General features: G+C 52.7%; 1 protein-coding gene across 1 annotated transcript; it reads right to left on the bottom strand.

Annotated features, from left to right (window-relative positions):
• Positions 1 to 5,364: 5,364 nt before the first annotated feature.
• En1 (engrailed homeobox 1) lies at positions 5,365 to 9,472 on the bottom strand. Its single transcript, XM_048329820.1, has 2 exons — positions 8,587 to 9,472; positions 5,365 to 5,681 (listed from the first exon to the last, which is right to left on the bottom strand). The coding sequence occupies exons 1-2, from the start codon at positions 9,470 to 9,472 to the stop codon at positions 5,365 to 5,367; spliced, it is 1,203 nt and encodes a 400-aa protein (XP_048185777.1).
• Between the last annotated feature and the right edge of the window lie 6,691 nt (positions 9,473 to 16,163).

Below are 16,163 nucleotides of genomic sequence, written 5' to 3'. Positions count from 1 at the left end.
GTTCTTTGAAGCCTGCAGTTCATGTCCTGAGAGGGTGAGATCACCCCAGGGAGAACTTCCCTCAACTGTACCATCCATGCACTTGCTAGATGGCAGGAGGTAAGGAGGAATATGTTGCTGGCTGTGAGTTTAAGCTGTGCCCCATCCCCCAATCCAGCTGAAGAGAGAGGGAGGCTTGTGTGCATAGTTCACACCTTCACCTTCTTCTGGTCCCATTCCCTCTTAATCTGTAGCCCCCCCCATACACATACACACACCTGTTTCTACTGTCCAAAGCCAGAACAGGAACTGGTGGTAAGAATCCTCTGTGCGATAAAATGTCTGTGTTGTGCAGCCCTGGACTTTTCTGCAGGCTCCCCCAAACCAGTTCCGAAGCCTGAAATCTCCCCAAAATATCTTCAAAGCAGCCCACTCCCATATCTATAAGGAGAAGCCCAAAGTGGAGGGACCTATGTCATCTCCTAGGTGGTGTCACAGCCAAGAAAAGACATGGAAGCAAACTCAGAAGGTAAAAATTGCAGTGGCTCAGGACTGGCTCACCTCTAAGAAGTCTGTTCAGAACTCTTGCTCTCCCCAGTCCCAGCATGCTCCAATCCCCACTGCTGGAAAGGCATTGTATGCAAGCTCCCTGGAGAGTTTGGACTTAGGTCTGTGTCTGAGCTCAGACACCTGGGCCCAGCTTCCCCAGGAAAGAGACTAGGGCTCCTTTTTTGTGCTCCCACTTTTCTCAGACTTGTGTTAGGGAGCCCACTTCCTCAGTCCCAGTTCATCCTGGTGGCCTCCGTGGAGAAGAGGAGGCATGTGCACCTGTCCCTTACCCTGAAGATGTCATTGTGTCCCCTCCTCTGGCTAGAAATGAAGCACACCAGTCTGGGCACACAGGTTCTAGTACTTATTAGTGTGTGTATTACTAACCCATATGCATGTGCACTGTCCCTGTGTTTGCTGTGAATACTCCCCTTGGCACCAGCCCATTTGTGCACACATCTACATGAGTGGGTGCATATGTATGTTGTGCCTATATGTTCATTGATGCCACCCACTTGTTGGCACTCTGAGAAGAGCCCTGGGACAAAAGGAAATCCCAGAACTCTGCCTCTCATTTGCAATGTGCTTTTGAGGAAGGCAATTTTACCCACTCTGCATTTTTTTCCACATGTAAAATGAAACCCTTTCATTCAAGGATCTCCAAGGATACCTTTAACACAGGGGGTGCACTGGAAGACTGGCCAGAGTCCCCAGCCATCCCTCTTTCCACAAATCCTCATGCAAGATCAAGGGCAACCCTCTCAGCTGAATCCAAGTGCAAAGGAGAGCTGAGAAGTTGGCCTATAGTGTGAAAGGAATGGCTTTTCTCATGCCCATACAGGAAGAACTGATGGCCACCCAAGGGAAGCCACAACATCCCCTTCACGGAGAAGGGTCCTTTCCAGGGTCTCTGGCCTTCACTTACTGCATCTTTAACTGCCAAAGTTCTCCTCTACTCCAGCAATTTATTCTTGTTGAGCTTTCCTACTGAGGGCAGTAGAAGGACTGGAAGAGTCCTATGGCACGTGGCATCCCAGGTGGCTTCATCTGTGGAAACCCTAACATTGGCTACAGGCTGTGGAGGCCCATCACCTAGACATATGTATATGTCCATAAACACTAAACAGTTACCAGCCATTTGAATCCATGGGCCCATGCACACTTTTCTATCTCTCAACCTATATAAATATATTCATAAACACACATCCCCCTATAAAATGCCCACAACTGGTACAGGTATGATGATGCATGGACATATAAAACACACAACCCCAAACATCATAATACCCTCTCTTACCATAAGCTTTCTCCATCTCCCATCCCCACCTATGGTTCCCCAGGATTCTGGGAGTTTCTGAGGAATACACAGAGCCCTTTGCCCTCAGAAAGAGCCAAGGATCGATACTGTTTAGATGTGGCTAGTGTGAATTTCCTCACACTGAGGAAGATTTAAGTTTATGGTTCAATTCATTCTTTAAGAGAGAAAAGAAAAGAAAGGCAGAAAATGAGGAAGTTGGGATGCTGTGCTCAAGTATTTATCTTAACTTTACTACACCAACAACTCACTAAGCTAGCCCCATAAATCAGAGAAATCAATGCTCCTTTATGATCATTACTATTCTCTCTCTTTTTAGAAGGGGTACAAGAAAAAGGTCTAACCAGAGTCCTCCTCCCCTCTTCTCTGCCCCAATCAAAACGAAGGAAAAGTGGAACACAGGAGAGCAGGGGTAGAAAGGTCATTTTGGACTGAGACTTTAGACCCTTGATCAGGGTCTAATACATCCTTGGGGTGTATTGAACAGACAGGGGTACCCAGGAAACAGGGCACAATGTTTAAGTACTAGAACTTCTATTTCTTGCAGTAGATAATGAAGAAAATTCTATTCTATTAGAAGGTAAAGAGAAATCAAATTACATAATAATAATGTTTAACATTTATCACTTTAACAATACCATCAGGAGATCACACACACACACACACACACACACACACACACACACACACACACACCATTTCCAGTGGGCTTCAGGAAAGAGCTCTTTGCTTTGATCTCCCATTAGAAGAACCTTAAAAAATGAGAATTTAGAGCTTCTCTGTTGTCCCAGCTTCTGAACTTAGTAAGCCAGGGAACTTAGATACCTACAGTAGGGAAGAGAGGAGTGGGGGTGGCCCAATTCCTAGGCACTCAAAATAGTAAGGTTTTCTGTGGAGCTGAATATCCCTAGCTTCACCGAGATGTACTTGGGGCAGGCCTGGAGAGGCGGGACTGGGTCCTTTCCTGCAGTTCTGAGAGGTCCAAATTAAAGGATGCTCAGGAGCCCCAGGGCTCAGACAGCTGAACCAGAGGGCCTGTAGGACTTAAAAATTCCAAGCTCTACTCCCCCAAGGGAAACAGTCCCTGCTTGCAGCCAGTATAGTAGGAGCCATTCCATTGCTGCTAGCTCTCCACGTGTACAAGGGTTACAAAACAGAGACAGTAAGACAGACAGACAGAGAGACATAGATGGGATAGGAAGTAGCTACTGCAATAAAGGTAGGGACCTACAGCAATGCCAGATACACTTTCCAGCTCCACTCCAGTCCACTAAACCCCAAGTTCCCAAAGCCTTATGCAAGGATTTGGATTGAGGTCCTTAGGTGCTTCCTGAGTTTGGAACCTTGTACTGTCAGACATGAGTGAAACATGGATTCAAATTAGAGGAGAGTATTTCAAGAAAAAAAAAGGTGGAATTTTCATTTATCACAAAACCAATCCTACCAAAATAACAGGAAAGAAACCAGATGGAAAAGCAGAGACAGGGTTGTCACATATGCACGAATACTGAAAACGTTCTTGACAAATATTCCACTGTGCAAACAAAAATGAATATATACACATCCATTAGCTCACCAATGCCCATTTGTGTACCCAATCACACAACACCCATCTGTACAACGTAAATGTTTTATGTGTATTGGAATACACTTAACACAGAACTTAGACATTCTGTTCGATGTACTCAATGTACACATCACTCTACATGTATGCTAAGAATATGCGGGCATCTACCTAGCCACCTGCATACATCTATACAATGCATACATACTGAACAAGAGAGAAGCGCCAGGTAGAATTTATAATCATTAAAATCCAAGACAAAGGGAAGGTGGTATTGTTGAAGAATAAATTCCTCTTCTTCCCACTAACCCCTGAATATATCACCCCAGAACCTATCTGTATGATCAGTGAGAAGCTAGACATTTCCCTCTGGGACTTCCAGGTGTCCAGATAGTCCCAAGGACTTCACTATGTATCCTCCTCCCAAGTGGAGAAGTAAGCCAGGCTTTGTTGGAGCTTTCAGGCAGCCGGGTGCCCACTTTGGGATTCTAGGCCCAGAGCAGAACCAAGCAGCCACCACTCAGCACAGCTATCCGGGTGTTTTGGCCTCCTTCTTCTTGGCTTTCTAGGAGCATGAGAATAGAGCCCAGGGAGGACTGCTGTGCCACCCAGGACCAGCCACTGCCAATGGAATTATTTCCCCCAAACATAGAGGTGAATTTGAAGCCACAGCAGCTCAGCCAAAAGCTCCTTTCAACTAGCCAGCCACTCAACACCGGAGACATATAGCCCTCTACCGCTGCCCATACAGGAAAGGCCTTCTGTTTTTGGAGGAGAAAAACCTCTAGCAAAACCCACACCAAAGCAAAGAAAGAAAATGAAGGGTGTAGGCTGGTGGGAAGAGGGCCAGGTTGAGCTGGAGAAGCCTCACTTGTTTGGGCCAGACACCCTGCCCTCATAGAGAGATGAACCCACAACGCAGCTGAATGGACTCTTTGGCCTGTGGGTTGCCTTGACTACAGAGACTAGACTTTCCCACCAGACCCTCCAGACCAAGGCCAAGCCCGAATCTGGGCAGCCTGGGCCACCTCACCCTCCTCTAGCCACCCCCACCATTAACTGCAATTTTAAGATACCTGGGGTTCTGCATTCAGTGTAGGGCCCCCAAGAGTGCCCGGCCCACACCCTTCCCAAGCCCCAAAAGAGGAGGGCCGCCAGCTGCTCGTGAGCACAGTGTACACTTTATTTCAGACTACAGGTTTCTGAACATAATAAAATCTTTGGCTTGTAGCGGCGGTTCAGTCTCGCAGTCTGTGGGGTCGTATTTCTCAACGAGTCTCCAGAAAACGAAAGAGGGAAGGCAGGACAGACAGACGGACAGAAGGATCCTGGGAGGTTTGTGGAGAAGGGAAGGGCTGACACGCGAGGAAACACACTCTCACGCACACAAAGAAAAAAAGTCCCAGAGAAATGAGAGCCAGCGATGCAGGGCGGGAGAAGCAAAAACATTCAAGATGGGGTGGGAGGAAGGCAACAAAAAAGGAAACTGGGTGGGTGGGGGAGCAGCGAGGCAGGGACGGGGAGGGGAGATAAAATAATTATAATAATTATAATAATTATAACAATAATAATAAAGGAGATTAATAAAAAAACGTCCAGCAAATAGAGATCGCTACACATATTTGTTTTCCTTACCTGAAATTAAATATATACAAGGTGATAAGCAGTTTGGCTAGATAGAGCTTTAAGGAGATGGCAATTTCGTCCCTTATACTGTGAATAGAGAATAGATCCTATGTTTTCTTAGCACCTGTCCAAGTCTCCCTTTTCCAAAATCTTTCGTTCCGATGTGACTGTCCATTCTGCGGATCTCTCTCTCTTTCTCTCTCAGTCTCTTCCCTGTTGCTTCCTCTCTCTTTCGCGCTGATGATTCTTCCCGGGGCCGACGCGGCGGCGGCAGCGGTGCCTGGAGGGGGCGCGGGCGCCACGGCCCGAGTGCTCGGCCCCCGCCGGCCGGCTACTCGCTCTCGTCTTTGTCCTGGACCGTAGTGGTGGAGTGGTTGTACAGTCCCTGGGCCATGAGGTGCAGCGCCAAGCCGTTCTTAATGCCCGTGGCCTTCTTGATCTTGGCGCGCTTGTTCTGGAACCAGATCTTGATCTGCGATTCGTTGAGGCTGAGCTCCTGGGCCAGGGTCTGCCGCCGCTGCTCGGTGATGTAGCGGTTCGCCTGGAACTCCGCCTTGAGTCTCTGCAGCTGCTCGGCCGTGAACGCCGTCCGCGGCCGCTTGTCCTCCTTCTCGTTCTTCTTCTTCTTCAGCTTCCTGGTGCGCGGACCTGCAGCAGCGGGAAAGGCCGGGGAGGGGGTGGGGACCCAGGGCGAAAAGAAGGGGGAAGAGGCCAGAGGAAACCGTGAGAATGGCAGTGCCGACTGGACTTCACGCCCCAAGCTTCTGGGGGTGATCGCGGAAGCCCTGCGGAAGGGATCCCTCAGCTCCCTTCTTCCAGCCAGCCCCTCTATCAAAGAGCCCCTGACTGGGCACTGGGGTCTCCGGCTCCGGTCTGCAGAACAGGCAAAGAAGGAGGATGTAGATACACCCGCACCCCAATTCAGGAGAACTAGGAACAGACTTAAATCACAGTAATTCCCAGACAAGAAGGCGGGAATCCAAGATAAAGATTTTGGAGTCCCATTCGGCCTAGCCTGGAGTCGAAAGTGGCAGCCTTCTCCTTACTGCCCCGGGATTATAAAGGAAGAATGGTGGGGACCTGCCCTCAGGAAATGGGTGGCTGATTTGCAGTGGTTCTCCCTTATTTCTCAAGAAGTTACCCATATCCAGAAACCTGCCATAGCCCCTCTGTTTACAGCCGTGAGCCCACATAAGGAACAGGGAGGAGGCTCTACAAAAGTGGCCAGCTCCACAGGATTTGTTATCTGCTCTTTCTGCCATCTCTTTCTCTTTGGCATGAAGGAAGCAGGAAGGCCATACTCCACTGCCCCTTTTCTCAAGGGGAAGAAGAGATCCCTACTCAGCTGCAGGCTGTAGCCAATAATCCAGGCTTTGCTTCTTGGATGGTACTAGTAAGAAAAAGAGGCCCTCCCCAGCTGCACGGGCCAGACTTACTAGCTTTCCTTTGAACCAGCTCTGTAGTTTCAAGCTGGGAAACTGAACAACAGCAACCAACCCAAGTCTAGCTTTCTCTTTCCACCCACAGCATTCGCAAGGAGACTACATCCCTTTCCATGAGCAAAATAGGGACAGATGGATGGTGACAAGGACCAGTACCCGCAGAAATCTGTCCTGTGGCCTCTAATACTATGCTGAAAGGAGGGCTGCTTTGGGGGGAGGGGGTCCAACCCTAGAGAGAGAATGGAGAGCATGGGGCGATTCAGGAAAGGATTCAATTGTTGGTCTGTGCTTTGAAAGGCTAAAAGGATAGCATGGCTTCAATGCCCAGGTCCCTGGCATTGACCCACTGGGCCTTGCCTCCGCTACAAAAGCCTACAGAGTCAAGTCCCTACCACATCCGTGATTATGCAAAGCTATCTAGAAAGAAGGGTCTTTGCTGGTATCTCTAAATCTAGCAACAGAAGGTAAGATGGGTAACTGGATCCTGAAGGCAGGCCTGGGCCTGGGGCCACCAGTTGTCTATGACAAAGGCTCCAGGTTTAGCACACTGTAGCAACCAGGTCTAAATTGGGGCGCATTCCCCTGAACTGTCCATTCAGGAGAAAGATCTAGTCCCCTGGCTTCTCCAGGCCTTCTAGAAGGAAATCATACAGGAACAAAGACAGGGCCCATTCCAGGGCAGGACTGGGGTTTGAATGAGTCATTGACTGAGCCAGCAGAGATGGCCCAGGAAATGTGAACATCCACAGAAAGGGTCCACCGTGCCTTGAGGGTCTGGGGCATGTTGGAATGGTGTTGTATGCGCGTGGGCGCGGAGGCACGGACACTTGTAATAAAATCGTAGCCTCCTGGCCAGCCCGAGCCACGCAGCCTGACAGCTCAATCACTCTATCCATCAGGCTAGTCAATCAAAGCAGCTTTTCGGAGGTTCAGGGAGCCCGACGTGTCAATAACGGGTCTCGAGATGGCGGGGGCTGATAGCACGCATCGATCTGCGCCTGGCCCGCAGCAGCAAGGCAGGGAGAAACGAGGCAGGAAGGAGCCCTTTCATGGCTGTGCTGTGCCCGGCCCTCCTAGTGGACCTGGGCTCCCTGAGTAGCCCCTGCCACTTCTCCAGCGATCCCAGCTGGCCACGCAGGCTCTCCCAGCCAGAGCGTCCCGTGGGCCTTGCCTCCTCTCCCCGGGCTTGGGGACCATTCTTGGCCTTGGGTCCTCCAGGCTCCAGAGGCACACAGACCAAAAGCCATAGGAAAGCTGGGAAAACCCGGCCTTTAGCTGGCAGTAATCTACCAACTGGCAGATGTGTGGAAGTAAAAGGGACAGAGGGAAAGAGCAAGGCCGCTGGGCCATAGGATCACCGCACTGGAGAAGCTCAGGAGAAGGTTGGCTCTCCTGCCCTACTGAGCCTGACTTGCTTTCTTTCCGGTACCGTTGTCTCCAGCTTCACAGAGAACTAGGATCCCCGGCACTCGGCACTCGCCTTTCTGGCACTGACTTTCTCTGAATTCTATCAAGCCTCGATCCCACTCTCCAGCAACAAGGCTAGAAGAGAATGGTGTTAACCCACCCTCCCCATCCTGCATGCCCCCTATTTGTCTCTATGTAAATGGACACACTACAGAAAATATAATGTTTGTCTGTAAGAAGATTATTCTTCTGGCCCAAACCTGCCCTGATTAATGCCAGCCTCCACAGGACTAGGCTGGTGGATTTCAAACCCGGGTTGCTGGGCCTACCATCTGGTCAGCTTCTAAATATCTCTTTCCCGGAAGAAAAACGAATCTTACTGATTTTTTATATCTTTCCTAATATCGATAAAGGTAAAACACAAAGAAGACTCTACAGGCTCCAAGTTCAAAAATCAAAAGCTAGAGACTCAAGCCTCTTAGTCCAGGAACTGTAGCTTCTGAGGGGTGGCCACAGAAACCGGGGTGGCAAAAGTGGATATTCATCCAGTTGAGACTGGAACTAGGGGGTGAGAAACAGAAAACAGTCAGGCTAGAGGTGGGAGCACTTGAAGCTGGGTTTGTTCTCCCCAGCTCAGCGGCTTGGAGGTCTGAGGGCGCCTGCCCAGCGGGAAAGCACAACGCGGCCCCGGCGCGGGTACTCACCGGAGGACGGGCGGTCCGAGTAGCGAGTGCAGTAGACCCAGGCGGGCCAGACGAGGGGCTGCTGCGAGTCAGTTTTGACCACGGGCCCGCCGTTGGCGGATCCCATAAGTAGGATGGCCGGGTTGCCGTGCTCCGGGTACTTGGCGCCCTGCGCGCCGGGGCTCCCGGCGCTGCCTACACTGCCACCGCCGCTGTCCGAGGGTTTGGCTGCTGCCGCCGCGGCTGCCGCTGCCGCCACGGCCGCTGCTGCTGCCGCTGCCGCCGCCGCCGCGGGATTCCCCGCTTTCGAGGCGGCCGCGCCGGCGACGGTGGCCGGCTGGGAGCCGTCGGGTGGGCCACAGTTCGCGTCCGGGACGCACAGGAGCGAGGCAGTGCCTGGCGCCCGCGTGCCCAAGGGGTGGACAGGGTCTCTACCTGCGCCATTCTGGCCTCTGTCACGCTCGATCCGGCTTCCTCCTCCTCCTCCTCCACCACCCGTACCTCCGCCTCCTCCGCCGGCCGCCGCCACCAGGAGTTGTGGCGGCGGCGGCTCCTTTTTGCAGCCGAAATCCGGCCTCAGGATGTTGTCGATGAAAAAGTTGGTGGTGCGGTGCAGCTGGGCCCCGGGCTGCGGCTGGTGAGCAGGCGCCGCGAGATGCTGCGGCGGCGGGGGCGGGGGGTGCGGGGGGAGGTGCGGGTGGTGGGCCAGGGGCGGCAGGCAGGGCGCCGCGGGCGGCGAGGGGGGCGCGGGCTGCGGGGACACGGGCACGCTGTCTCCATCGCTGCTGCTGCCGCCGCTGGCGCCGGGACTGAGGCTCAGGCTGAGGCCGCCGGGGGCCGCCGTAGCTGCCGCCGCGCCGAGGCCCGGGTCGCGCTGACTTTTAGGTTCCGGCTGCTGTTCTTCCATGGTCGGCCGCCCCGCCGGCCCGGCCGCCGCGCCGGCCCCCGCCCCCCCGGCCTCGCTCCCCACCCCACTTTGCCAGCGGCCCGTGGGGGTGTGCGGAGGAAGGAGGCCGGCAAAGCCTCGGCGAAGGCACGGGGCGGGTGCAGGCGGAAAAAAAAAAAAAAAAAGCCCAGGCGTCTGGCCTGGATCGCTCGCTCTTATCGAGCAGATAGATCTCGCTGTCTCTCCCTCTCTTAATTTGTAGACATCCAGATATGGAGACACTTGGCTATTTCTTTTTCTTTCTGCAACCAGATTCAATGGTTTGTTTAAAATGGGGAATAAGCCACGGCCAATGAAGAAGAAAAAAAAAAAGAAAGGAAAGGAAGAAAAAACAAGCTCCAAGAATTTTTTTCTTAAAGGGAAAAAATAGTCTTTAAAGTCTAGCCATCTTCCTAGGCAGTGGTGAGGGGTTTGACTTCCCGGGTGTCACGCTCAGCTGTGCCCAGAGCGCGAGGCTGGCAGCGCCTTTAATCGCCTGTGCTTTTTTGCTGGGAGAGCGCGTCTCCGCCAGCGCCGGGCTGCTTTTTCCCCCCCTCAAATCTCTGACAGCTCGGATCTTTGCACAAACTCTCGCTTAAAAAAAAATCACCCAGGCACACTTTTTGCCTTCAAACCGGAAGCACGTGAGCCAGAGCCGCACGTGTGCGGGGCCAATGGCGAGACGCGACTCGCGCTGACATTCGCGGCTCGGCCCAATGGGTGCGCGCGGGACTTGGCGGATAAATAATCCGGGGGTGGCGGCCGCGGTTGGAGAGGGGGTGCTGTTCCTTCGGCCCAGTGCGGCTGGTCTCCCCCCTCCCCCGATCCGCGCCCTTCCCCACTTCAGATAGGGACCGAGGATGAGGATGAGAAGAGACCAAGGCGGCTGGGGTTTCAGGATGTAGGCAAATAAAGAAGCAACTCCATAAACAACTTGTTGGGAAAATGCAGAATTATGGGGACGTGAGCGCTGACACTGGGACAGGGCTTGGGTTCTTTCGCATTCCTATACCTGGGAAACTCAGTGTCTCCTCTCTCTCTCTCTCTCTCTCTCTCTCTCTCTCTCTCTCTCTCTCTCTCTCTCTCTCTCTCTCTCTCTCTCTCTGTGTGTGTCTTACACATACATATCTGCTGTTAAGGGGGAAACTTTGCCATTGCCTCTGTGTGTGTGTGTGTGTGTGTGCATTCGTCCACGCCCTTGTGAAATGGATCTGTGATGTGAAATAGAAGTAAAGTTGGTACTTTCAGAGGTGCAGTTTAGAAGTCTCTGTTCTTCCTCGGAGATCTGCACCCATGTCCTTACATGTTCAAACCTTCCACACAGGGGAATGGCCCTGTGGCCATAGAGGCAGGCCCAGAGGGTGAAGAAGAGCCCGCAAATGTCAGACTCCAGGCTGTCTTACCAAGCATGTAGAGTTGTCCCAGGAAGGCCACTAGCTATGCAGAGACAGAATGCCAATGGTGCTAGGCCTGTGTTACAAGTTCAGGGAAATCTCCCTGTTTAATTTCCCTGCAAAGTAAAAATCAAGGAAATAAATGCACTGAGCCTTTTTTTTGTGGTGGGGGGATGGGGGGAGTCCTGGCCATCCGATGATGTAGAAGAATCCCCTAGTTTTGGAGTAGTTTAATTTCTTCCTATCGCACTGAACTCCCACAATGTCTTTAGGATCTAGCTCTACACTTTTCTTTAGCTTTGAGAGATTACAGTGCCTCCAGCTGCTCCCATGTTTTTTTGGGTCTTCTGAGCTCACCTTAATAGTTTTCCCTAACTAGGGCTGGGGAGGGGCCGGGCGAAGAGCTTGGCTCTCTTGAGGCTTGCTATGGAGCTGTTTTGGAGGGCTAGGGCTAGAACTGCCCGCTAAAGTCTACAGCCACCAAGAAAGGCAGGAAAGGCTCCAGCAAACAAGGCCTTTGCCCAGATACTTTATTGGAAACCCAGCGATCTTGTTCTCCTTGACCGCCATCCTTGACTGCACATCGGGAAAGGATCTCTTTGGGGAGATTGCCATTTGGGGCCATGTGAATAAAGCTCCCTACCCTCAGTCTTCCATAAAAGGCCAGCCCAATGAGAGTTGGGTTAGGAGGAACATACAACTAAAAGCACAAGAAACCTAGCCACGGAAGTAACTGAAGTTTCTTCAAGAGGGGCTTGTGGAAAGCAAGAAATCTTATGACTGATTGTACCTTGGGGGCTGCAGGGTTTTCCGATTTTTAGGTCCTAACTAGACCTACACACTTGCCAGAAAGAGAACCTCTCTCGGAGCACTGCACTTGGGCAGATCCACCATGGGTCCCTTAACTTCCCCAAACCCATCTTGGTGTCTCCCTGGTCCCCTTCTGCCTCACACCCAACGACTCCCCGAAATCTCCGGGTGCCCCCACTCCCTTCCGAAACGAAGGTGGAGTTTTATTTATATTTAAGTTCACAAAATTGAAATCTTTATCCCGCAAGCGAGCGTGGGTACTTAATTAAATTCTAATTAGGACACTATCAATATCCTATTTAGCCGCGTAGCTTTTGTGCGCTGCGGTCCCTTTCAGCGCGGTAAATAGGGTCTCGACGCCTTATCTCCCCTGCAGGAGACGCCGTGAGAAGGGCTGCGGAAGATAATTTATAGGTTTTAATTACTCTTCATTCCGCCTGATCAGCTTGGCGTTCATCACAGGCCTGTGAATAAAACCCTGGTCAAAAGCTCTGTCACATCGCGCTGGCAAGACGCTTAATCAAAGTGAGCGGCCCCGCGCGCCGCGCGGCCCGGCTCCTCCACGTAATTTCCAGCCAGCTGATAAAGCCAGCTGAATAATGCGGCGGCCCTTTGGAGACACCATTTACAGAAATGACTTTATTGACGGCTTAACGTCGGTAATTCATTTTACCTTTCATGTAGTGGAGCCCGGATTTGTTACAGTAATGGGATGATAAATGCACCCGCGGCCCACGAGCTCGGGCTGGATTAGGAGACGCTCCGTGCGCGCATTGGTTTGTCCCCCCACCTTTTCCTAGGCCCAGCCTGGGCCGAATGCACTGTAACCCACTCAGTCTGCGCTCCACGACCCCCACCTAGACTCTATGCCCTCCTCTTCCTCCTCATATTGAACATACTATTGGGATGTGAGCCTGCTGGCGTTCTAGCAAGCCTTGGAGTGAGGTGTGTGAGGGCTCAGGGATGAATGAGCAAATTGGCTGAGGTGTGTGTGTGTGTGTGTGTGTGTGTAAGAGAGGTCCAGTGGATTCTAAACCAAGAGCTGGGCATGTGGGTGAGAAGCTAGGAGCAGAGTGATCCTTGTGTGCAAGTATGTGGGTAAAAGGGCTTGGGAGAACTGTGCGCATGAGAGCACACTGGTGGGCTGGTCCTTTCCGGAGTACTCCTGTCTGCTTTGGGCAGTTAAGGAATTTTTTTTTCCAACTCGATAGACACCCAGGGCAGGGTGGTAGGGTGGGGAACCTGCCCCAAGTGGAATGTAACCCTTCCCACCAGAAGCCATCTGTTTCTGGGCCAATGAGTTTCAAAGACCCGGGAGCCCACTATCTATTCGCATTCCTTGTCATTCCGAGTTGTGCAGTTACCTGAGCCATGTCCCCAGGTTACCTTTCAATAGCCAGACCGATAAAAGTAGAAAACGACAAGGAAGAAAAGGATTTTGTTTTGTTCTAAATGCAAAAAAAGTGAAGGGGAGAAGTCTTCTGATTTGAAAGAAGGGGGCCCTCAAAAAGCCATCAGTGGTGGGGAGTGACATAAAGATAACCATCCTCTGACCAGAGAGAGCCCAGCTCAACGTCCCTCTCACCTCTAGACTTCCAGCACAGTCAGAGGCTGATCTAGAGCTGCCACTGGGCTCGTGACACCTGGCCAATCAGGGGAGCAGTGTGCTGCTGGGGAAGTTTGAGGATCATCTAGTAAAAAGACCAATGAATTTTCTAGGAGTAAAGCCTGAGAAATTGATCCTTTCCCCTGCCCTTTCAGATTTTGTAAAACCTATTTAGTAATCTGGGAAACTTGAGGAACGGGGAGGGGTGGTGGTGGTGTCACATCTAAGAGCTTTGTGGGTCTGTGTATAATTGTATGTGTGCGTATTAGTGTATATGTGAAAGTGTTTGATCTGATTTCGCTGTGGTTTTTTTTTTTAAGTGAAATTGCCCATCACTCAAAGCTTCCGAAGAATTTTGAATTTCGTTTCAGCAGACACAAGTTGGGTCCCATGTGCTTCCAAATGTCTTTGGAGGACGAGCGTGAGAGGGAGGATTGTGAAATGTGATGAAAACCTTGCAGCCTGGCCTGGCGTGTGCTGCCCTGGCCGGGAGTAGGAGTGTGTGGTAATCGCATTTCGAGTGTAGATCAGATGGCGGTGGGGCCTCGTGGTGCGGGACATGAATGAGTTGTCGGAATACAATAGCTTGCAGCCTTCCTACGGGGACTGGGTGACCAGCGGTTTTGTTGGGAGTGAATGCGAGGAGATTTCTGCTACAAGTGCCGCGGTATTATTATGAGCCGGAAGGTCAGACTATACATCGCAGGTCCCCAAAGCCTATAGACCTTGGGAAATGTGGGGCCTCGAGCCCCGTCATTGTACCTGACAGTCCTTTCAATAGACTAATTCAATTAACGCTTCGGGTTTCGGTCTTCATTTGGAGGCGATAATAATGTAGGGTTGGGTGGGTGCTAGGGGATTCCTTGGGGTTGTGGTTAGGGATCCGAAGCAGTTCTGCTTGGAGACTGGAGTGGGGCTAGGGTAGACAAGCTGAGAAGAAGAATGAAGCTAGTGGGTGGATGCTAGTGGGGCCGAGGCAAACCTTAGAAAATAAACCGTTCTGTGGACTCCTGCAATTGGGTTAGCAGTTTGTTTTGTTGTCATCCAAGAAGAGTTGTGGGCAGAGGCAGGGGCTCACAGAGAGAATTTCTTGGAAACATACCTGCAAGAGTTCCTGCAAAGCCAGGAAAAGCCTACTTTGGGGCGAATGTCACCTCCTGAAATTTTAATATTTTGGTTTATGTGCCCAGGATCCACTCCGCCAGAGTTTTCCTCCCTTTATCCCTGGGAGTAGCTCAACGATCTTTTTGTTCTAGAAAATCTCTCTCTCTCTCTCTCTCTCTCTCTCTCTCTCTCTCTCTCTCTCTCTCTCTCTCTCTCTCATCTGAGATGAGCTGAGATCTCTCTCCTCTTGACTGTGGAAAACCAGCGATAGAGTGCCCGGCTTTCCGTAAATTGATTCCGAAGGGCCTGTCTGGATAGCGGCTTCCCCGAGGCGGGCTGGGTGCCCGCCGCGTTTGCTCGCGGCCCAGAGGAAGCCGGCAGCGCACACTCACGGCTGCTCGCTGCTCCCGGGTTGGCGCTGTATGCGGGCTGCGCGGGACAGAGCCGGGCGAGGCGCAGGGCCCTTGTCTGGGGTTCCGGAGAACCTTCACCAGTCCTATTTGTAAACCCAGACCTGAAGCACAGCAAACGGCCTGGAGTTTCCAAACTTGCGGCTACACGCACTTCCCCTTACATTTCCCACTTTAATTAGATACCCCTCCCCTCACACTGAACCTCACCCCAAATCCCAGAGCCCAAATTCTGATTTCAACTTTATTTTTTCCTGACCGGGGGGGGGGGGGGAGGACGGATCCAGAGTCAATACAGCAGTTGCACTCGCATTCTCTTCTCTTCATTTATTTGGATTTTCGTTCTCACATTCCCTCCCCTCCCTAGCCTGGTCCAGGGGACTGATGGCCCAGGCCACACGTCTCCCTCCGCCCTAGTCCCCACCTGACCGAGTGGCTGCTCCGGCCTCGATCCGACGCGGCACGGCTCGGGGTCCACGGGAATGCCTTGGAGTGCGCGGGGGGGGGGGCGGGGGGAGGGGGGTCGAGTGGAGGAGCACACCAGGAGGGGCCTGAGTAGCTTCCGGGGGTTCTTGCACCCCCCCACCCTCCGCTGAGTTCTTGCTCTCCAGGAGGTCCAGGCCCCAAAGTAGGAGACACCCCAAAATCTACCAGAGAAGAGAAAATAAAACCGCCTCGAAAGCCTTTGCACAGAAACACCCCAGCGACTCCCAAACCGTGTTCCTTGGGTTCGCTCGGGGGCGTTGCGAGTGCTCCCGGGGACTCCCTCAGAGATCAGAGTTGTGCCGGCTCTTCTCCTGTGGACCGCTGGGTGAAAAGCAAGTCCGAGAACCCGCTCTCCAGTGCCAGGACTGAGAGCTGGCGCCGTCCCGCCGTCCTCCCGGCCGCCCCGATTTTCGGTCTGGGAAGCGTCTTCCCTTTGCCCCGGGGCTGCGTTCTGGAGACGGCGTCTTCCCGCGGGGAGCGGGGCAAAGCTCCGTTTCCAGCCCGGGTCGGTGCTGCGGACAGGGTGGGGGAGGGGGGCGAGGGGAAAGTTTAGTCTGGATGGTGGGGCGGGCGGGGCAGGGAAGAGTCTCGGGAGGCTGGAAGTGGAGGGGGGACGGGGGCGAGGACGGGATTGTCCTGCGACCCCGCCCCGTCTCCTTCCGCAAACCGCTCGGCCGCTGGCCGCGGGAGGAAGGGGTGTACGGGCTAACGCGGGACGTCCGGGGCCACCTTCCCGCCCGGCAGGGCGGGGACGGGTGTGTGGTCCTGCGCGTGCGTGTTTGCGTGTGACCCGGCCTCAGGTCACACATAAGCTCGAGGTGAGGGCAAGTATGTGTTCGATGTGTGCCCGAATGTGCACAAAC

Source organism: Perognathus longimembris, chromosome 20, assembly GCF_023159225.1.
Source record: "Perognathus longimembris pacificus isolate PPM17 chromosome 20, ASM2315922v1, whole genome shotgun sequence".
Classification (NCBI taxonomy): domain Eukaryota; kingdom Metazoa; phylum Chordata; class Mammalia; order Rodentia; family Heteromyidae; genus Perognathus; species Perognathus longimembris.
Note: the sequence above shows the minus strand (reverse complement) of the source record. Positions and strands in the feature narration are given on the sequence as shown.

Coding starts and splice junctions, on each gene's coding strand:
- En1 (XM_048329820.1), bottom strand. CDS start 9,472: ATGGAAGAACAGCAGCCGGAACCTAAAAGTCAGCGCGACCCGGGCCTC. Junction 5,682..8,586: donor CTCGGACCGCCCGTCCTCCG/GTGAGTACCCGC, acceptor CCGCTGCTGCAG/GTCCGCGCACCAGGAAGCTG.